We start from the raw sequence: 24,352 nt of genomic DNA on the forward strand, positions 1-24,352 counted from the left end.
CATCTCCTCTGAAACTACTAGACTAATTGAATATAACCAAACTTGGCCGCAATCATCATTTTAGTATTTTGATAAACCTTAAATGACAATTATTTTAGCCCGTTTTGTGTTTATGGGTAAAGCTAAAGAAGATAGATAGAATTTATAAACAGAAAATTATCAGCGTTTACAAGATCATCAAAAAACATTTTTTTTGTCGTAATCTACTCCACTATGTTTGAAAACGTCCAATGTTTTAAAATGATGCATAGACCTAGATGAGCGACACAGGGTCTTTTGAGCTTCTAGTTTTCTTTCAACGTGATAAGAACCCGTTTACACTAGGACATTTTTATCGATTTAAACTAGACCGGTTCACTTTAGATCGGTTGAAGGGCTAATGTGAACGCATTGAATCGATCTTCAATCGGTCTAAACTAAAACACCAAAAACAGGTAGTTTAGTTTGAATCGATCTAAAGTAAACCGATCTTACTTTAGATGTGAATGCAGAGATCGGTTTTAACTAGTACGATTGAATCGAAAATAACGTATGCGCATGTATAGCGGCAAAACTATCTCAGAGGTTCGTTGTTTAAACCATATTTCTCTGTTAAAAGACCTTTAAAACAAACTGTAAACATGTTGTCTTCGCCATAGCATAGATTGCGAAATCTGTGTCTTCTTTTCTTATGTTGAATTTTTTTCTTTGCAGGAACCGCAGTATTTCCGGCGTCGTGTTGTAACTTCGTTGCTACAGTTATTTTTTTCAAAATTAAAGAAAACTGCAATAACACCAGTATCAAAACTTTAAATTGTGATTCAAGAGAAACAATAGCATTATCCAATTTGTTTTTCCAAGTGTGTGTATCAGTGTATCAGCACAGGAATTTGATAAATCAGTTCTATTTATACACAGTGTTTACAGTTTTACGGGCAAAAAGATCGATTGCGTTTTTAATTGTAACTGTGAACGCAGTGGTTCATATTAGACCGATAGAGATCGATATGATTAAAGATAATGTGAACGCTAACTGGTTTTATTTAGATCGATTCAAATTAGATCGATAGAAAAAAAAATGCTAGTGTGAACAGGGTCTAAGACTTTAGTTTCTATATTATTTCTATATTCTGTATTTTAACAATAAACAAGCATATACATAAACTGAGACTACTATAACTAGTCTCAGACGTAAAGAAAGAAAAATAACACATTACAGATTATTGATAAAAATAGTTATTCTGACATATTTGTTTATGTCTGAAGACCAACTTTAAATTAAATTTTCCATTTAGATTTATATTATTGATATGTTTTGAGAACTTTAAATTATTGTCCCTCTCTCTATATATGTTTGATAGTTTAAACAATATCAGAATACTTTCAATTCAAACCAGCACTCGAAGAGATTAAATAAGTTGTTTAACGAGTATTTAATACTGGATTATCTATTAGTTATGAAAATCGTTAATCCAACAACAAGTAAATATTATACAAGCGATACAATTAAATACCTATAAAATTTCATTTTAATGTTTGACAAATATTTGATTTTTAAGCAAACAAATCTTGTTCAATACCATCTTTTATTGTGTATGTGAAGTGGATTGTCGTAATGGAGTGAACGTCAAACAGTCAGTATTATTATGGAATCACTACAAGGTAAAAGATTCATTTTCCCCCCATTTCAGTCTGTTATTGATTTTTCGGTTATCATCGAAACCAAACATTTGCTAAGTATTTCCTTAATAACTTTCAGCACAAGACTGATTTAACAACAATATTATCAATTGATTTATGAATTTGTAGCATTATTATTTTGACGATTTAGTAGAGTTCTGTATACAATTGCACTAATTTTAAAACCGGATAAAGGAAATAATAAGACATATTGAATTGACAGAGTTACTTATTACCAATAACATGTCCAACAATAATCAGACTGCTGAATGAAAGTGCAATTCGTCTCTATTATTCATTCACACAATATATTTGATTTGCAAGGGGAACTTCATGTAAAAATCTACCGAAATTTCTATAATAGTCAGTATGAGATAATAAATGAGATGAAGGGTAAAACCCACCAGACGTCGATGAGACACCAGCAGACGTCACAAATAGATACACCTAAAAAGATAGACCTACAACTAGAAATGTATATTTTTAACATTTGTCATTTCGGAGCCTTTGATAGCTAAGCCTTACTATTGGTTTTGCTCATTATTGAAGGTCGCAAGTGACCTATAGTTGATATAACTAATATGTCATATGGTCTTTGATTGAGAGTTGTCTCACTGGCAATCATACCACATCTTTTTATTTTTATATGTATCTATGAACAATGCCTTCTACTAATTTAAATATCCACGAGTCTTTACACGTTTGGGGGGGGGGGGGGAGGTCCGGCGGTTGAGCAATTGTAATGGGGACATATGGTTGGAACCCACCCTCTAAAAATTGCCGGATCCACTCCTGAGCTCCTTTCTCAACTAAATTTTTTTATAGTTTAAAACAAAATGGAAACGGGGAATGTGTCGATAGAGACAACATCACAACCGGAGAGAACAAAAAAAAAAAACCCAAGCCCGCATATGAGTCTTCTATACAGCGAAATATTCAGCTGGCCTCTAAATTGTACTGTATACTTGATCAGCAAAAAAGACAAACACTAATTTTGATCATTGAGAAGCTTAATATTTTCTTAACAACACAACGTAATTAAAACGTCAAGCTGATTTTTAAAGAGTTATCTCCCTGTAGTGTTAGGTACCACCTTAATAGGCTTCCAGTATGGCTAACTCTTGGCAATGCTAGACGTTTATCCTGGAACTCACTAAATTTAAGAGAAAAAGTGCTTCCAACATTGAATAAAATTGAGAAAGGAAAATGGGGAATGTGAGCAGACAACAGCTGAAGGCCACCAATGGGTCTTCAATGTAGCGAGAAACTCATGCACCCGTAGGTGCCCTTCATCTGGCCCCTTAAAATATGTATACTAGTGCAGTGATAATGGATTGAATGTATCTTTAGAAAATGTGAAAAAAAAACATTTATGAGATATAATGACAAATAACCATATGCATGTGCCTGTCCCAAGTCAGAAGCCTGTAATTCAGTGGTTGTCGTTTGTTTATGTATTACATATTTGTTTTTCGTTCATTTTTTGTACATAAATTAGGCCGTTAGTTTTCTCGTTTGAATTGTTTTACATTGTCATTTCGAGGACTTTAATAGCCGACTATGCGGTATGGGATTTGCTCATTGTTGCAGGTCGTACGGTGACCTATACATGTAGCTATTAATTTTTGTGCCATTTGGTCTCTTGTGGAGAGTTGTCTCATTGCAATCATACCACATCTTCTATTTTTATATATACATATTCGTCAAATTTTCCAATTCTAATAATTGAAGTATTAGACTAAGTGTTTAATTTAAAGTAGTTAAGATCAAATGGTACTATCGTGGCAATATGACAAAAGTAATTAACGAATGTCAGTTATCCAAATTGGGAGGTATGTTATTTAAAAGTATTTTGCAATTTCTTTTATTGTCTTCATTAAAACTGTCGCTTAATTTTCCGATTTGCTTATATCATATGACAAAAAAAATGACGTTTACGTAACGTTACATAAAACCAATCCTTTTGACAGCCCAATTTAACGATTTTTATAATTATACTTCTCCACAAATGGTTAGTGACAATAGGAAATTCCTTTTCCTCGCCTTGTTTCTTTATTATTGAATTTGTCGACAAAAGTGTTGTTTCTATGTGTGATAAATGGATCATCTAACTTAATAGCCCGATCTTTATCTGTCATAAGTTGACAAGTTTTCATTCTGTAGGGAATATGTTGTTCAAGATTAGCTTTAAGTACTGTCAACTAGTGACTTTTGGGAACAGTTGTTGACATTACGACCAGAACTTTCCATTAGTATACAGAATAATGACTGGCCACCTCGCAAATTAGTTTGTTATTCAATAAAAAGATAGATTGATCATTCTCATTGACTAGAATATACCACAGCCGTTAAAATCTTTTCTTAGAGATAATTAATTGAACGCATCTTCATTCATACTTATTTAGGATTGTATTAATGCATAACGATATGATATATTTTTTATTTTTGTTTATTAATAACATGTCCAACAATAACCAGACTGTTGAATGAAAGTGCAATTCATCTCTATTATTCATTAACACGATTCGTGTTTTGAATGGGGAAATTCTGGTACAAGTCTACTTAAATTTCTGTAATAACCAATCAGAATCGATAAATGAGATGAAGAGTAAACCCCACTATAAAGCGTCGAAGAGGCAGCAGCAGGCGCAAAAATAGCAAAACAAAGATACACCTAGTAGGAAAAGTACATGTTTAACATTTGTCATTTCGTAGCCTTTCAAAATAAATATTTCACAAGGTCACATTGTTATTGGATTTGAATCTTAGAATTGTCATGCAAATTAATTTTTTTTTCAAATGTTATATACAAAAAGTTTTGAAATAGTACCATTGCGAGTTCAACATCCTTAGCTTTATTTTCAAAAGATTCCGAAAACCGGCAACAAGAATACATTATTAAGAGCAGGGCTCATCTTGGTACCCTAAACATATATAATTCCAACATGGAAACTGAATTTTAAAAAGCAGGAAGAAGTGCAAACATATGAAACTGTTTTTGAAGCATATGTTTACAAATTGATTTTTTACAGGGGTTTTATAATTTCTTTATATCTAAAGAATAGAAATCTTTTCTGAGATGGATGTTCAAACAACAACCAGATTTCCGGAAATTAACACTGTTCGATCAAAACAAAGTTCACCAGAAAATTGTATAGTTAAACTACCAAATGTTGAAGACAAATCAAACTATATTTCATCTGACGACGAACCTGTTTCATCCCCGTGCTCACGTCCTCGACGACGCCGGAAAAAATCAAACTCTGGTACGTCGTCTGCAAGAAAATCAGCGCGTGCAGACAGCAGAAGTCAACAGATTACACCATTATCAGAGCTGAAACCTTTGAATTTGCTCGATAACACCCAAATAATCAGTGACGATTTGTATAACGAAAAGAAGGAAAGATTGATAAAATGTTCCAAACTGAAAGATGAATTAAGAGTATATTTCAACATTGATGCTAAACTTGGAATCATAAAGACAGAGGACAGTGAAGATGACGCATATGATACAGATTTAGATCAAGATAGAGGTATATTTGTTTTTTCTTTACCCCCTTTTTTAAATGATTTTTGAACTCATAAAACAGTGGGGGACTATATTAAAATCCTGCTTAAATAACAAAAATGCAAAAAGCCAAATGAATAGTCAGGGTCGGTCTTTAACTCCAATCATAAAAAAATACCTATTTTTTTCTCAATCAAAAATATTTATGTTATTTACGTCATACATTATTTCTATATATTTTTGCAGTTGGCTTAGAACTTATTGTGGACGAAAAAACTAAACAAATAAAAGATTTTGGTGAATTTCCTGAATACAAAAAGCGATGCCGGGATCACAAAGTTGTCCCCAATACATTCTTGATACGCCATGCTACCGAGGACAATTTCAAAATGAGGCACCGATACATGACGTCAAGTGATTGCAGAACTATTTCAAAGGAAGTAGAGGTATGAATTTTTCTTTACTTAAGTAAAATAGATAATGGCAGCAGCCCAGCCAGTGTAATATTCGTGCTGTGTCATTGTTTTAACGAAAAAAACATTTAGCTTGTCAATAAAAAAGAAAGGTTGAAATACGAAGATAAACAAATGGAAAAAAAGGAAGAAGGATGAAGAATACCATTGGTTAAGAAAACATGCAAGCAGTGGTTCACAAGCTTTAGATAAAAAGAGTTAAGCATAGTGGCATATAAATGCAATAGGATCTGTGTTCCTGGTTACTTTTACAATAACGGTGTGTCTATGTGTGTCTGCATCAAATGGTAAATTATTCCTTTCACGGATTTGGCTTTACTTTTTAGACCTTTTGGATTATAACTCTTCATCTTTTATATAAGCTTTGGATTTCAAATATTTTGGCCACGAGCATCACTGAAGAGACATGTATTGTCGAAATGCGCATCTGGTGCCAGAAAATTGGTACCGTTAATTTTATTATAGATCCCATAAAAATCTTTAAAATGTGCTTCTCTATTGCATTTCGAAAATAATGGGACTCTCTATCAAATTGTATTAAAAGAAAATGTATCAATATTAAAGTATAGGATATTATTGCTAATTTAGAGAAACAGTAAAGAATAAAGACGTACAAACATAACGATTTATTTGTTTTCCTGTTGTAATTGGTTTGACATATAGACATCAAAAAGGCATCCTCATTCTTCAAATTTAAAATTGTAATAAATGGAAGATTATTTTGTGGAAAATGAATAACAATCAGACAATGTCTCGACGACACAAATTTATACAATTATCCCATCAAGTGTGGAATCTAAGGAAACATATTGCAGAACTTTAAAAACATTGAATTTTAAATCTGACTTTTTTTTTCCAGCATAATCTTGCTTTTCAAAGTATTGATTTGGAAGATAATGGAATAACTCACAAACATTTACAGACTATGGCAGACATGTTGCTAAAGAACAACAGCATTATTGAATTTGTATGTCATAAAGATTTTAACATGTGTTTCATCTATAGCTTCTTTAGCAAATAATCCATTTCAAACGATGTATTTCGTGAAATAAATCTACAAATTATCCTATAATGGAGCATTTACATTCTAGTATGCTGTAATGGATATTCCATCAAATGCTATAATCAAAGGCTTAAATTTTTTTAAGAAAGATTCGAAAACGAATGGTTCGACATTTCAATTATGATTTTCTAAGGTACAAATGTCCTCTTGTCATTTTTTAGGCTAAGTTTTGTGTGTTTAGTTCAGATCCCTATGCATCACTTCTTTCCGCAAAACAAACACCTTTATAAAATGTATGCATCAAACACGTTGCAGAGTGTTGTGCTGTTGCATTTGTTTTGCAAAGCTGTACTCATTAGGGAAGGTTTAAATGATCATAAACACTCGCGACTTTCTGTTTGTGACTTTCCAAAGTCAGGCGCCTATATAGTTGATAGCATCACAGTATTTCGTTTCCTGGTCTGTCGGTCCTCAAGAGTATTGTATACTGACTAAAAACCAACCAATAGAAATGCTGCACGTATTTTTGTTCTCCGGGTACTTAGTAAATGGTTATGATCGACCGGATTGGTTGTTGGCTGGCTAAATTATCGTTATTTTTGTGTAGACATGTCAGATCGTAAGAACTTTAAAAATTTTCATATTCTGTATTTTACTCATTTGTATTTTCGGATCTTTCATCAGACAATTTTTATTATTTTTTTCCATTGTTTTGTATTTTTAGTGGAAAATGCTTAGGACAGCAACGCGTGCGTTGTTGTTTATTCTTGTTTAAAAATATTTTTCAGAATATATCAAATAATCCTATTGGTCCAGAAGGTGCAAAAATTCTAAAATATATATTGGCTAATAATTATCACGTGGTGAAGGCTGACGTTTCAGGTATGTTGATCCTTCAGATATATATATCACTCAATCAATTTGGCGTAATCTAGCGTGGGTTTTACGACAATGTGATTGTAAGACATCCTTTTGAAGGAAAAAGATAAATAGTTATACTGCTTATTAATTATATTTTAAATATCCTTGCAAAATAACTTATTACAAAACTAAATCACAGATTAACTGTAAAGAAGTCGAACATCATTCGGTAATAAATGTACTTGAGCCACGCCACTAAATTTATAAACAGTAAACAGCTTAGAAGTAATGTAACTAGACGCATTTATGTTTTCTCATGCAAGGAACACACTCGAACACAATATTTGTAACTCAGATGTAAAAGTGCGGTCCAGGATTTCGGCTGTAATCGACATTTTACCTTTACGGTCAGGTCCAGTCATTCTAAGGTTAGGAAGTACGGTGTTTTGACTATTGCTGTATATTACACAAACAAAGATTACTGAAATCATAAATCATTCTTGACAATACAACATTACCACATACATCCATGAACCATCACCTGACTTCCGCGGAAAAAAAACCACACAACAAAAAACACATGGTAAAAGTACGTGTTTTGTCAGTCAGCTGTTATCATTAACACCTTTTAAAAAAAATGCAATGCTTATAACACTTTTTTTTTTTAAATTTTCAACCCTTTATAAACATTGAACGACAACATTTCTTCCTAGTGACGTTTAAATTTTCTAACGTGAGACACGCGAAGCAATGAATGTGTTTTTAATTTGATAGATGCTTTTGTGATTTTTTTGTAAAATGTTTCAAGATTGTAACACAGTGGTGACTGCTGTACCCATATTTTGACTATTTTATTTATTATGTCTGTTTTGCTCACGCATCGTTGTAAATATAAAGGAGTTTTATGAAACTGTCGTACAAGTGAGAGGTTTAGCGCTATAAAACCAGGTTCAATCCACCATTTTCAACATTTGAAAAAACCTGTACCATCTAAGGAATATGACAGTTGTTGTCCATTAGTTTGGTGTGTTTTGTCATTTGATTTTGCCATTTGATTAGGTACTTTCCGATTGAATTTTCCTCGGATTTCAGTATTTTTGTGATTTTAATTTTTATATGCATAATTGTAGATTGTGGCCTCGGAGAAAAGTCTGGTCCTTATCTAGCAGAGATCATTGAGGTAAACGAATTACTTATAAAAACGACATTAACATCTACTTTTTACCTCATTGTTAATATATTTTTCATTGGTTGATAATCACGTTCCACCGACATAGTCTTATTGCATTTTAAATAATATAAATGTACAACCAGTGTAAGTTCTTAACCCTTTCTATTTTTTTCTCAAAGCTTTTATTCCTTGTGCGCTTCACTAAGATCGACTTACATTAAATTGACCTAAACATGTTAGATATATGTTCTTTTTACAGAATAATGTTTTCCTCCGGGAGTTATATCTAAGACGCAATAACCTTGGCAATGCTGCTGCAAAGTATATTGGAGATTCTTTAGGTTAGCAAATAACTATGTTATAACAATGCCAATTGTAATACACCAGATGCCCATTTTGAATGTTTTTTTCAGTGATGAATAAGCTCAAAATACTTAATGAGTTTTGGAATTACTTTAAGCATGTAAGAGTTGATATAACCAAAAAGCGTAGCAAAACTCTGCATGATGAATAAACTATGCATGAAGGAGATACATTTCTTTATAAATAAAGGCAACAATAAACCGCTGTTCGAAAGTCATACCGGTAAATCGATTGAGAGAAAACAACTCCGGGTTACAAACTAAAACCGAGGGAAACACATCTACTATCAGAGAGGAAAACAAAGAAGCAACAGAAACGCTGAAGTGCAACAAAAAGACAAAAGACAATGAAACACATACAGAACCGAACTATTAAATCGACGATGGAAGTTTTTAACATCTCTGCCTGGCTATACAGGCCTTGCATGATATGAGCTATAAGATTACAACTATATAATATACCTATCTAAAACGTTGAAGAATCGAAATAACAAAAAGGAGGACCAAAGTGTTGCAAAAATTACGCACACGGAATGAGCAATGCACGAGGGAGATACATTCTTTAATTTATAAAAAAGATTTTCCAAAGTTTTACAACAGGAATTCCATTTAAAAATATCCACATTCTTATGTTAGTACCGATGAACGGAGCTACGTTCCGGGGACAATTAAAGCATTAAAGGCAACAGGAGCATATCGCTGTTCAAAAGTCATAAATGGATCTAGAAAATAACAAATCCAGGTTACAAACTAAAACCGAGGGAAACACATCAACTATAGAAGGAAAACAAACAAAATAACAATCTTCCGATAATAGTATCAATCAATACCTTTCAGTACATGTTTTAAAAAGATAAAATATTCGACATTTGTTAATTCACCTTTACAATGTTAGTACGAACGCGATATTAATCTGATCATGCTGGATGACACGAACAAGTTAATACCTCTATGCACCTAAAACGATACCACTCCATTGAAAATAAATTGTTATCAACTCATTTTTTACCATACTTATCTTTTAAAAAGTGAAATGAATGAATTAAGCAGTTCATGCAGTTAACTTCCTTTCTTTGGACTGACATATATTGATTAAATAATGAGGACAGTCAAGAAATAAGATCTAGAATAAATATTCATCTACAGAACGAAATAAAACATATAACCAATATTAAAACCTGCTTGACGAAAGATTCATTTTATGATTGGATTGCTTGATTTTCAGGAAGCAATATCACTTTAGAATTATTAGATATTAGTTGGAATCAAATTGGAAAACAGGGTGCAATTGCCTTAGCTGCTGGTTTAAAGGTACTATACAATTTTGTAGTATTTTATTTTCTATAGATTTTTAATAAAGATGTTTTCGTTATGTCGTGTTTATGATCAAAAGTCTTTCTAATAAAATTAACGGTACCAATTTTCTTGCACCAGATGCGCATTTCGACAATACATGTCTCTTCTAAAGTACGTTTGATGTACTTTACTTACTTAAAATGTATAACATTATTGACCGAGGTTGTCTATGATTATTTATGGTGTCTATGAAGGCTGCATTATATGTGTTCATCGCCAAATGTTATGATTTTAATCAAAATCTAAGAAATATACATGAAATAGTTGAAGTATAGGGAAAAAGTCAAGTAAGCAGAAATGAAAATCTAAATCACTTGGAGAATAGTTACACAAATTTAAAATTTACGGACATTACTCCGACCGACAAAGTTGGAAAATAAACATCATCAATAGCACTCTTGTGCAATGTTACGTCACACATTCTCTGTTTTAAACGAATAATGTTAGTAGAAAATTATGATTGATGGCGTTCATGGACATCAATTTCTATCTTAAGACAAAACACAGCTGAAATTCTAATAATGTGTGCTTTCACAGAAAAAACGAACTTTTTAAAATTGAGAATGGAAATGGGGAATGTGCCAAAGAGACAACAACCCGACCATAGAAATAAACAACAGCAGAAGGTCACCAACAGGTCTTCAATGTAGCGAAAAATTCCCGCACCCGAACTGTTCCACAAAAACAAGACATCAAAATATTTATTTTTTATCTATATTTTGATTTTGAGACGAATTTCATATTTTAACAGAGGATCTTGAATAAAACATGATGTAAAATATAAAATAAGAAAATAAATCTTATTTTTATGCAGGATAAAACTATTTGTTGAGTTCCTCAAAGAATGATAAACTCAAAGCAATTCAAACGACAATTTAACTTATGACATAATTTATGTACAAACAATTAAAAAAGTTAACTAAATGAATGTGATATACAGCAACAAACGACAAAAATTGTAATACAGTATCCTAAGTGGGACAGGAATATACCGTGTAATAAGCCATAGAAACAAAACATGCTTATTTATCTATCCTATAATATTTATTTGTTTTTAGATAAATACTCAGTTAGAAATATTAAATGTTGCTATGAACGGTTTCGGAGAAGATGGAGGAATAGCATTGTTTGAAGCATTAAAGAACCAAGATTCGCTTGAAGAGCTGGATATAACTTCAAATAGGTTAACAGACAAAGTAGCCAGAGTAATATCAACAATTATACCATATAATCGTCATTTGAAGACGCTCAAGGTACGTTTTTAACCATTTATAAAAATAATGCATTATGGGTAAAATTTTTAATTCATTGTCTACATTTACGACATCCTAAAATAATTGATTAAAAACAATGGCATACCGTATAAGTTGACTTGTACAAACAAAAAATGAGGGTGTGGTTGCAAGTCTTCTGTATTGTTTAATATTTAATTCCGATTTTCTCTTTTTTAAATCTAATGTGTCCAAATGCTCTATTCTTCATATTTAGTACTTCATTATTACCTTTTCATTTTTTTTCAGTCCATTCTTCTGTATGTGTTTTTATAAGTATACTCTAGTCTACTACCCCATCAAGACCCTAAAAAAGATAAACACAGTATCCTACAGATTCTGAAACGTTAACGTTGATTTATCAAGTCTTTTCAATTCGTTTTAATTTTAATTTAGATTGTTGACATGTCTTACAAAAGCAGATAGGCATTTTCTATAATTTACTCAACAAATCTAAAAAGATCCGTTTATCATATTATTAGGTTTCTGTTATCTTTTTAAGCTTGTGACAAACACATTCACACTATTTGCTTTCCATTTCCGCAGCACTTGTAGTGCTTTCATTAGAAAGAACTGATCTCTTATTGCTTTTTTTTTATCATTTAAAGGACAAAAGAAACCTGACTAAAATATTTAACTTTATTAGTTCGTGATTAACTTGATCTAGTGTTACTTTAAAGTGTAACCAGGAAGAAAAAAAGCTTATTGATTCATGTGTTTTTAAATGTCAAGCTGTAAAAAAATGAAAATGATGGAACTGACATTAAAAGGAAATGACACTCATTTATAGTTATGAGAAAGTGAAATGAAATCATAAGTGTCTGTACTTATAGATTATTAAGAAAATTATGTAACCTTTAAAGCTTTTGACGTCCAAATCTCCATTAATAATATCTTCTTGAGGATAAGATGAGATTACATAACAAGTTAAACTTACTTAATTTTCCTAAGGAAAATAGTAAAAGCTCAGGAAAATGATTGATCTTTCACTAACCATCTAATATAACGTTAAAGGTACATTACTCTTCTATAATGACTGACGGTTTATTTGCTCTTTAATGTTCTGCAGGTTAAACGATGTGGTAAAATGCAGTCAACAAATGATTGATCATTTTCTCGGAAGTAATTTGTACTCTAATTTCCTTGATTTAGAGACATTAAATTGAAAATTAGCTCAACTTCTAAGAAACTGTGCGCGACTTCATCTTTTTTTTTTTTAATGAAAATACATTATTATTTGCTTGTTGATTTGTTTACTGTGTAATGTCACGTATTATACTGTGGATTTATTATTATTCGTGGGTTTCATGGGTACAAGTGAACCACGATTTCAAATATCCAACTAATAACAATGTTTGCATAGCCTATAGTTTTCCTCAATCTACGAAAATTGATATTCACGAAAATAAATGAATCCACGATATTCATTTCAAATGCCTGAAAATGTCAAAGAAAATTTATATAATTTATTATCAGAATACTTTTTTTTCTTTCTTTTAGATTTCATACAACCACATATCTTCAGTTGGGGCTCTTACGTTGTTAAAACCATACTCTTCTCGCATGAAAAAGAGACTTGCGACTGTTGAACTTCAGGTAACATAAAGATCTTTTAGCTAAGTAACTAAATAGAGTGCTTTCATAGACAATATCTGTAAAATGAGAATGTAAAAGAAGATTAATCTATGAATTTTTCGGTGTTTTGCGCCAATCTTAACATTATTGGCTATAACGTTGCGTCCAGTCAATTTGTGGAGCAAGCCACAGTGCTTTGAGAGAACCATCGCCATTCGGTAGGAAAAAACTGATAAATCTAGTCAACTAAGATTGGCACCAAATCACATATTACATAGAATGAAATTCAAAACAGTGTGGCTGTGGCCATTGATTGACACATTAAATTCATCCATTGACTGGGACAATTTAGGTGAACGTTTGTATGTAACGACTACTGCTCATTGTGTACTTTTTAAAAACACTTAAACTATGGGGTCACCAAAGGTACTCAACACCTTAATAAAGTAATTCGAAAAATTAATCAGAAATAACACGATGTTTTTTGATTTATATCAATTATATAAATCAAAACATAAAGGTTATTCCTGATTAATTTTTCGAATTATTTTATAATTAAAGGCGTTAAGAAACTTTTGGTGGCCCCACAGTTTGAAAGTCTATCGTAGGTACGTCGTGAACAGTGGTCGTTACAGACAAACGTTCACGTAAATTGTCCCAGTCAATGGATGAATTTAATGTGTCAATCAATGGCCACAGCCACACTGTTTTGAATTTCATTCTATTATCAGATTCATCTTAATTGAAAAATTATCATGGGCAGATGGTAAAGTATATTAAAAATCATTAAAAGGTTATAAATAACGACAAATCATCTGTCATTTTATCTTGTTATAATTCTTGTATAGAATATCATAGAATTATGCATGATCATTGGTTATATAAACATATTTATATGTTTTACGTTTCTTTCTGTTATTAACACGTATTGAAATGAAAATTATTAATAACCGTAGAATATTATTTTTGATAAAGAATGTATCAAAGATGACACACAACTGTTTATGACCTTGTTATGAAATACAAAACTTGTAAAACCCATGTTTACAAGATCCTACGCTTTTATTAAATAACAATGATTTGTTTCGGCTTTCAAACTTTTGTATCTGGGCGTCACTAGTAAGTCTTGTGTGGACAAAATGCACTTCTGGCGTATCAAAAATTTTAAACTTGTTGCCTTTTGTTAGCTATTATTCGTGTATTTCTTTGTCAATTGTGTTCTCCTATTTATTTATATTGTAGTCCTGTAATGTTGTGTTGTCATTTTAATGTTATATTTCACATGGCCATAAAAGAGGGAGGTTTGGCATGCCACAAAACCAGGTTCAACCCACCATTGTTTCTTTTAAAAATGTCCTGTACCAAGTCAGGAATATGGCCATTGTTATATTATAGTTCGTTTCTGTGTGTGTTACATTTTAATGTTGTGTCTCCGTTGTGTCGTTTGTTTTCTCTTATTTTTGAGTGTGAATTCACATTACTATAAGACGTGTCACGGTACTTATCTATCTCAAATTCATGTATTTGGTTTTGATGTTATATTTGTTATTCTCATAGGATTTTGTCTAATGCTTAGTCCGTTTCTGTGTGTGAGTGTGTTACATTTTAATGTTGTGTCGTTGTTCTCCTCTTATATTTAATGAGTTTCCCTCAGTTTTAGTTTGTTACCCCGATTTTGTTTTTTGTCCATGGATTTATGAGTTTTGAACAGCGGTATACTACTGTTGCCTTTATTTTGTACTTTCATGCTGCAACATCTCTGATTTACGTGTATAAATTGAATTTGATGTCGAGATAATAGATGCTTTGATAGCATATAGGAACAATGAATTTCCCCTAATTGTGTTTACTCATAGGGTCAACATACGCATATATATTACGGATTACAAATATGTCGAGGTTTCTGATTGGATAACAACACAGATATGTCAGTATATATTCAGGAAACTGCCGGGGTATATACGACCTTTTTATCCCCAATTGGAACATCAAAAACGTCATTATAACACCGGTTACTATGTGACGTAGTCATAAGCTATCAGACTGTCAGAGGTTCACAGAGGGAAAATAATGACGTGCTTCAGTCAATAACACATTTTGATACAAAATCACGCAATTAACACTTTTAATACTTTAATTTGATGTTAAAAGTGTTATTATAAATTATCACATACACGATAAAATTATGTTCACAGCAAATTAGAAAATCCTTCACGTATGCCGAACATATCAGGTTGGGTTTTTCAATATATGTGCATATTGTCAACAAATACCTGCACTGGAAAATAACATTAAGTCAGGGGTAATCCGTAATATATGTGTAATTCAGGTCTCAGAAAGGGTATATACTGTGACATTCCCGGCTTAGGGCTTATATCCCCTTCGCCTTCGGCTCAGGGGATATAAACTCTAAGCCGGGAATGTCACAGTATATACCCTGTCTCAGACCTGAATAACATATAAATGTAGATGATAAGTCATCGAAATAAGGATATTTAAAAGAAAAAACATCTTGACAATAAACTGTGAGTTTGCTCATTAATGTTCAACCGGTTAAATAAAACGGTTTTTTAAACAATGGTTTGTACATCCATGTGACAACATAAGCATATATGTAAAGGATTAGTCATCGAAATATTATTTTAAAAAAGCATGTAAACAATAAATGGTTTGTTTAAACAATGAATTGTATATCCATGTGACAACATCTCAATTGAAGGAATGCAAAATATTTTTCAGTGAATTGACGTTGATTGTGTTTGCTCGTTAGTGTTCAACCGGTTAAATAAAATGGTTTTTTTTCAAACAATGGTTTATATATCCATGTGACAACATATAAGCATATATGTAAATGATTAGTCATCGAAATGAACATATTATTTTAAAAAAGCATGTAAACAATAAACGGTTTGTTAAAACAATGAATTGTATATCCATGTGACAAAATCTTCATTGAAGGAATGCAAAAATATTTTTCAGGGAATTGACGTTGATGCCGAACTGATAGATGCCGTAAACACATTACAGAATAAACGTGGCATGACGGTACTGATATCACGACCCCCATCTCGTCGCGAGAAAACTAGCGATCAGTTGACTTACAGTTTAATAAAGATCGTCGAACTGATGAAAGACTTTGAAGTAGACGTATATGACTTGTTTCCAGGTTATGAAAAAGAAAGAGAAGAAATGATTACCACTGACGATATCATAGCGGCAATGAAGGTAGAAATCTGAACATCATCCAGAATTGAATTACTTTTTAAAGTCATAAGAAACGAGTGACCGGTGAAAAATAATGTTCTTCCAATTCTTGAACCAATTCATACAAGCATCATAAACTTAGTCTTATGTGCACGAATTTATCATTTTTTTCGCAAACATTTCGTATAATCGTCAATTTTTTTTTCAATCGGTCAGTGTTGTTGTGAAAATATGGCAGGTAATTAAAGTTCGTGTTTTGAAGCCGAAGTATAACGATTGTCACCTGTTTGTCAACAATCAACAAAAAATCAACAAAGAAGCATGGAAATTGAGCACGTGTTTGACATGTAAATTCAGATAATAGTTTATTTTAAGGACATCCATGCGTATTGCGATCACCGGATTTTTACGAGACGGGTCACACTGAGGTCACTTTGCAAACGGAAAATATGTCGGGGGATATAATATAAAATAAAGTAAACTTCCTCTAAATATGACTAAATTAAAGAATTTTCTTCAGAAAAAAGTATATGTACATAAGTTTTATAATGAAAACTATCCATTGAGTTATAAAAAAACATATGTATTATTTTTTTTAATTTGAGGTTTCTTATGACTTTAAAGCAAAACGATAAATAGAAACATGATTGAATCAATACTTTAATACAACGTTCATAGTTGTAAACATCATTTTAAGCTGTTCTAAACAGTAAATAAATTTTAATCTGAAATGGTCATTTTTATTTAAACCAATCGTTTAAAATTAAAATTGTTTAAATAATAATTAAAATAATTGAATGGTTCTGTTCGTACCATCGCGTATTTGTAATTTTAAAGGGTTGTAAAAGCATTGATACATTCATACAAAAATTTGCTTCGGTCACTGTTTTTACACCCCAATAAAATTAAACAAAATGAAACATTCAAGTCTTAAAGAAATGTTTACGTGTTCAATAAATTTCAGGTCTGTTTCCTATAGTAATTTTGTTTTTTTTATCAATACACTTGGTTTAAATGCATCAAAGATCCGTCTAGTCGCTATTTTCCAGAACTTCGATATATATTTACCTGCGCAAAAAGAAATATACTTCAAAGTGAGAAAACAATGCAGGAGTGACTGCAAGCGAAATATAAAACATAACTGGAGTAATAGCCAAAAACACATTTGAAAATTGCTCAGATTCTTTAGAATCAAAGATGAAAATGACATGTCAGTCTAAAATGCATTTTCTGGACAAAAGTTTCGTATCATACATTTAATTTTAAAATCGTTTTGTTTATTCTATAAATATGCAAAAAATTATAAATTATCAAGATGTTTAAAAAAAGGTTTGCTACCTTAATTTGAAAATAGAAATGCATGCAATCTTCCTTCAATCGACCAAACAATTTTATAAACGTAGAACAAATCAAACCAAAAGCAACAATAATAATATTCTTGAAAAGCATAAAATAAAAGTTATTAAGTGTGTTATAATATCCAAAATTGTATGAATACAGATGTGATATTGAAGGTATGGCTTATTTAAAATATTTTTTAGTCATGACCTACAAACTGGTTTTTGTCAAGTAGTTCTATGATATGTCCTTGAATTTAAGAGTTGCAAAAACGCCTTTTTCCTTATTAACGATATCGTTTCATTTCTATCTGATATTATATCAACTTCATAAGCTTCAATATGGTATAATTCATTATTTTATTTTTTTGATATAATTATACATAAATTGAATTACTTTGAACGTATAACCTTTATTCAGGTTAGTTCAATTTTTACTGTTTAAACGAAATATCAAATAAAATTCAGTTAGAAAAATTGAGAAAGAAATTGTCTCTGACCTGGTAAAGAGAGATAAGCCAAAGATTCAAAATAATGGGGGAAATCTCCCAAGTAATTATCATCTATTTTTCAAGTGGGATCCAATTGATGTATTTCAGCAATGTGAACGGATTCCAGAAAAAAAGAAGATCCAAAATGTAAAACGGCTGATAAGAGATACGAGAAATAGGAATTTCCAGTTAAAGTACGTATCTAAGTAAATCATTAAAATAATAACTGCTTATATATCTTAATACTTCATTCCTTACTTGGCATCTCAATTTTGATGGAATATAATGGATAGTTTTGACATAAGTTATATCCAGAAAATAAGAAACTATACACTTTTTCCTTAAACACTCAAAGGTCTTTTTGACAATCATATATCGTATACGAGTTATAAAAAAAGATTGTTGTTCCCAAAGCTTAAGGAATAACAGTACTGTATTTTAGGCATAGATTACCTTAGCTGTATTTGGCAAAACTTTGAGGAATTTTGGTCCTCAATGCTCTTTAACTTCGTACTTTATTTAGCCTTTTTAACTTTTTTGAATTCGAGCGTCACTGATGAGTCTTTTGTAGACGAAACGCGCGTCTGGCGTATATACTAAATTTAGTCCTGGTATCTATGATGAGTTTATTTACAACCACTGGGTCGATGCCACTGCTGGTGGAGATTTATTTCCCCGAGGGTATCACAAGCCCAGTAGTCAGCACTTTTTGAGCTGACATGTATTGTCATTGATATGGTTATATTTATAAATTTACTGTTTACAAATTTTTGAATTTTTTGAAATACTAAGACTTTTCTACCTCATGCATAGATTACCTTAGCTGTATTTGGCAAAACTTTTAGGAATTTTGGTCTTCAATGTCTTCAACTTCGTACTTTATTTGACCTTTTTAACTTTTTTGGATTCGAGCGTCACTGATGAGTCTTTTGTAGACGAAACGCGTGTCTGGCGTATATACTAAATTTAGTCCTGGTATCTATGATGAGTTTATTTACATCCACTGGGTCGATGCCACTGCTGGTGGAAATTTATTTCCCCGAGGGTATCACAAGCCCAGTAGTCAGCACTTTTTGTGCTGACTGGAATTGTCATTGATATGGTTATATTTATAAATTTACTGTTTACAAATTTTTGAATTTTTTGAAATACTAAGACTTTTTTACCTCATGCATAGATTACCTTAGCTGTATTTGGCAAAACGTTTAGGAATTTTGGTCCTCAATGCTCTTCAACTTCGTACTTTAGAATCATATTCAAAACAGTGTAGCTGTGGCCATTGATTGACAACCTTAAATTATCCCATTGACTGGGGCAGATTATGTGAACTTTTTTCCGTAACAACCGCTGCTCACTATGTACCTGTTAAAGGCACTTAACCTGTGGGGTCACAAAAGGTTCTCAACACCTAAATAAAGAAATTAGAAAAACTAATCAGGAATAACACGATGTTTTGATTTATATCAATAATATAAATCAAAACATAAAGTTATTCCTGATTAATTTTTCGAACTATTTTAATATTAAAGGCGTTAAGAACCTTTGGTGACCCCACAGTTTAAATTCTATAATAAGTAAGTAGTGAGCAGTTGTCGTTACAGACACACGTTCACCTAATCTGCCCCAGTCAATGGGATAATTTAAGGTTGTCAATCAATGGCCACAGCTACACTGTTTTGAATATGATTCTATTTGGCCTTTTTAACTATTTTGGATTCGAGCGTCACTGATGAGTCTTCTGTAGACGAAACGCGCGTCTGGCGTATATACTAAATTTAGTCCTGGTATCTACGATGAGTTTATTTTCATCGTCAATTGAGATTTGACAGGCGCAAATGCAGACAGTTTTCCTGGCGATGCAGGGCCATGAACTTATCTTTCCTACAGTTATCATAATTTAACTTTGAAAATTTGTAATTGATACTTGTATTTTTTCACAGGAAGACGGATTTGTAATATCTGAAGTCTGAAATTTTAAATGCAAATTTAAGATCTAATTAAATGAAAAATGTTGTAAAATAAAACAAACGACAATGATATCTTACCATTTCAGAGAATTTGCTGTTCTTTACACACAAGTAAATCGAGGAAGTGACCCAAGTATAGAAGAACCATTAAGAAGTGTATTTGCAGGTCGTAAAAGGGCACTAACTCCTGCATCGGTTCAAAAGAAAAAAGAGGAAACGAAATCATCGGGTGTCAGATTTTTCTAAATACATATGGATCACATGGACTTCTAACTATAGCCATTATAATCGTTTCTAAAAATGATCATATTTTAGAAAAAAATTATAATTATGAAAATACATGCACAAGGAATAATTTGTTTTACGTCTCATTGTTCGTAAAAGATACGTTGTTCTTGTTATGGGATTTTTTGGTCGATTTAGATGTTTTATTTCAACTGACTCTACAGCTTAAGAAAGTTTGAATAAAATGTACACATATAGTTTATCAAACAAATTTCTTTTCAAGATTCATACTTTTATATTCATGAATTTTAGCATAAGGATAGTTGTGCTAATTTTTCAGTTCGATAGTTCGTTCGTCCGTTTGACCGCATTTCTACTATCAAATCTTCATAAAATTGAGAATGGAAATGGGGAATGTGTCAAAGAGACAACAACCCGGCAATAAAACAGACAACAACAGAAGGTCACCAACAGGTCTTTAGTGCAGCGAGGAATTCCCGCACCCGGAGGCGTCCTTCAGTTGGCCCCTAAACAAATATATATCCTAGTCCAGTGATTATGAACGCCATAATAAACTCCAAATTGTACTCAAGAAACTAAAATTACAAAGCATACAAGACTAACAAAGGCTAGAGGCTCCTGACTTGGGACAGGTGCAAAAATGCGGCGGGGTTAAACTTGTTTATGAGATCTCAACGCACCCCCTATACCTCTAGCTAATGTAGAAAAGTAAACGCATAACAATACGCACATTAAAATTCAGTTCAAGAGAAGTCGGAGTCTGATGTTAGAAGATGTAACCAAAGAAAAGAAACAAAATGACAATAATACATAAATGACAACAGACTACTAGCAGTTAACTGACATGCCAGCTCCAGACTTCAATTAAACTGATTAGAAGATTATGTCTTCATCATATGAATATCAGGCACAATCCTTCCCGTTAGGGGTTCAGTATCATACCCTCGTAACATATATGACAGAACATAACCCGTGTCATTTTGATAAAACTGTCCGAAAATGTTCAGTACATTATGGTCTATGGATGCTATGATTATAATTTTATGGTGTTTCAAATAGCAACAAATTGACTTTGTCGATCATATATACAAAAGATCCTATTTCATCAACACCTCCTGTCTTGACATAGTCTGTAAGGAAAAGTACATTATTATTAAACTGGTGGATCATCGTTCTATCCAGTAACATGTACGTAAAAGAAATCCTGCAGAAATTCAAAGTTAAATACTTGCTACAAAGTTGGGTACAGTAAATTAGAATATTAGCTGCAATGTAATTTTACTCTCCGGTTACGAATCCACTGGAGGTCTTTTTGAAAACATCAAGTACGATATATAAAATTACATTAGTTCTACAACTTGCACAACTGTTCGATGTGGTTTTTCGAAGCATGAGTTTTCCTGTTTTTCTAGGAGCATTAACAAAAATGTTGTTTAATCTTTTTTTTAATATATTCGAATTTACAGGAATATGACCGGCCATTCGTTTCAAGAGTTTGATCTTTTGATTGTGCCAGTGCCATTTGATAAGGGACTTTTCGTTTGAATTTTCCTCGGAGTTCAGTATATTTTATATTACTTTTTGCTAATTTGATATAAAAAAGAAGATGTGGTATGATTGCCAATGAGACAACTGTCCACGAGAGACCAAAATGACACAGACATTAACAACTATAGGTCACCGTACGGCCTCAAACAATGAGCAAAGCCCATACCGCATAGTCAGCTATAAGAGGCCCAGATATGACAATGTAAAACAATGCAAACAAGAAAACTAACGGATTATTTATAAAAAAAAGAAATGAACGAAAAACAAATATGTAACACATAAATAAACGACAACCACTGAATTACAGGATCCAGACTTGGGACAGGCACATATATAAAGTTAATTATTGTCTTTTAACAGTTTTGTTTTTCTTTTGGTCAAGGTGTTTGTCCCTCTATGAATTTGAAATATGTGTTGTTACTTGATTGGCATTTTCTTGCTTTCGTTTATATTTTGTAACCTTTTGAACAAGTGCGTCCAATAAACCAACACGTTTGTATATGTATATGTCAAATTCTATGTGTTTCCTTTTCTCCAAATCACTTATTAAGCTACTGAACCAAATTTGAATTATATCTGTTATTTTTACAAAACTCACGTCTGCTAAACAGCGTAGTTGGTGTTAGTAAAACATAAATAAAACATCCTTATTCTTGTTTAATCGAAGAATAAAAAAAAAATGACTTTTAAACAGATATTTATCCCTGCATTGTCAAGCATTATATCCCGCCACACACGCACACTATGTAAATCGGGGTATAAAGTGATGGCAGAACAATCCATTTTTTCCCCTGATTCAACCCAATATTAAGACTAACATGATATCGAAACGAAAGTTGCAGTGTAATCATGTAAATAATTACCGATCTTCTAGTGGCCAGTGACTTTTAAGGAAGATCGCTTTATTATTGAACAAAAATAAGTCCAAGTCAATGTTACTTTTATTGTTTTACAAATGAAAATTGACAATTCATACAAAAACTAAAACCATACGAGAAGTTAATAAATTGAAAAAAATGACATATTTCTTCCTCTTTCTCATTTTTAAATTTCCATGAGAAAGGACGATAGTTGTGCTTTCTTGTCAAAGATGCAAGGGCTATAAAATACAGACTTGCCACAATGACTCTTAAAATCAATGACGTCACAAAGGCGTCTGTAGTTGAACTAAGAAAAATACGACATGTTGGTAAGTAAAGTAATATAGTTTCCTAATTTCACTCTGATTGTTAATAGCCAATAGAGACTCTTGCTCGGAGGACAATTTCTTAACTTTGCGGAAATTATAACTATATACAGAGACTTTGGAATGAGTTTTTATCCCAATACATGGTGTGAAGAGAGGGTTTAAACTTTTAAGTCACAGGACCGTTGTCATAAATCTTACTTAAAATGATTAAAAAGAGAACTCTTGTAGGGCAAATTTTTATCATGTTGGTCGGCCCAACATACCTCTTTCCAATGTGGCTTTCCATTTCTGCCATGTTATCATACCGGTACATATACAATGTATCAATAGTGGATCCAGCTTTTTGTATGGTTTTTTTTTCATTGTTGATGGCCGTACGGTTCCATATAATTGCTTACAACCACTTTATTTGAAGTTTGGTGTTAGCGTTTTCACCATTGTTATATGGTATATGAATGATTGCAAAAATATTGCCTTCAACAATGAGCAATGCTCATGCCGCATCGTCAGCTATAACAGACCCCAACATGACAAATGTCAAATAACTCAAATCAGAAAACAAACGGCCTAATTTATTTACAAAAAAAACACTAAATTCTATTATATATCACAACAAGCAACTACTGAATGACATGCTACTGACTTGGGACAGGCATATCCAGAATGTAGTGGTCTTAAACATGTTTGCGGGCGCCCCCTTACCTTGGACAGTGGTGTAACAATACAAAAAAAAGAATGATAAAAATCAGTTGAAAAAGGCTTTACACATCAGATGGATACAAATAGAAATACATCAAACAAACATTCAGAGTGGGCTTGGGTACATGTACATCCAAACAAAAGAAAGAAACCAAATACAAACCTGAGAGTAGTCGCATTCAGTCACTGACAGCTAGTTCAAACTTCAAAGCCAATAACAACTTATAAAAATCATCCAACTAAGACTGTATTATCATCCAATACTCAATGGATTTAGTGTAAAGACGTCATAAACATGACCTTGTGCAATGCCTAGATATAGGTAGATTGTAGAACAGTGAATGTACATAATGTATATAACAATAGTTAGTTTTGCTTTTGATTTACTGAGAACAAAATCTATATTAATACCAATAAAAACAATATTCAATG

At 32.1% G+C, this 24,352-nt stretch overlaps 1 protein-coding gene across 1 annotated transcript; it reads left to right on the forward strand.

The window, feature by feature from the left end:
• Window positions 1-1,500: 1,500 nt before the first annotated feature.
• On the forward strand, window positions 1,501-20,734 carry LOC143069119 (uncharacterized). Its single transcript, XM_076243593.1, has 13 exons — window positions 1,501-1,641; window positions 4,692-5,192; window positions 5,414-5,613; window positions 6,500-6,607; window positions 7,432-7,525; window positions 8,635-8,684; window positions 8,935-9,016; window positions 10,263-10,348; window positions 11,452-11,646; window positions 13,165-13,260; window positions 16,219-16,464; window positions 18,380-18,465; window positions 20,325-20,734. The coding sequence occupies exons 2-13, from the start codon at window positions 4,739-4,741 to the stop codon at window positions 20,482-20,484; spliced, it is 1,857 nt and encodes a 618-aa protein (XP_076099708.1). The 5' UTR covers window positions 1,501-1,641; window positions 4,692-4,738; the 3' UTR covers window positions 20,485-20,734.
• The last annotated feature ends 3,618 nt before the right edge of the window (window positions 20,735-24,352 follow it).

This window comes from Mytilus galloprovincialis, chromosome 3, assembly GCF_965363235.1.
Source record: "Mytilus galloprovincialis chromosome 3, xbMytGall1.hap1.1, whole genome shotgun sequence".
Lineage (NCBI taxonomy): Eukaryota > Metazoa > Mollusca > Bivalvia > Mytilida > Mytilidae > Mytilus > Mytilus galloprovincialis.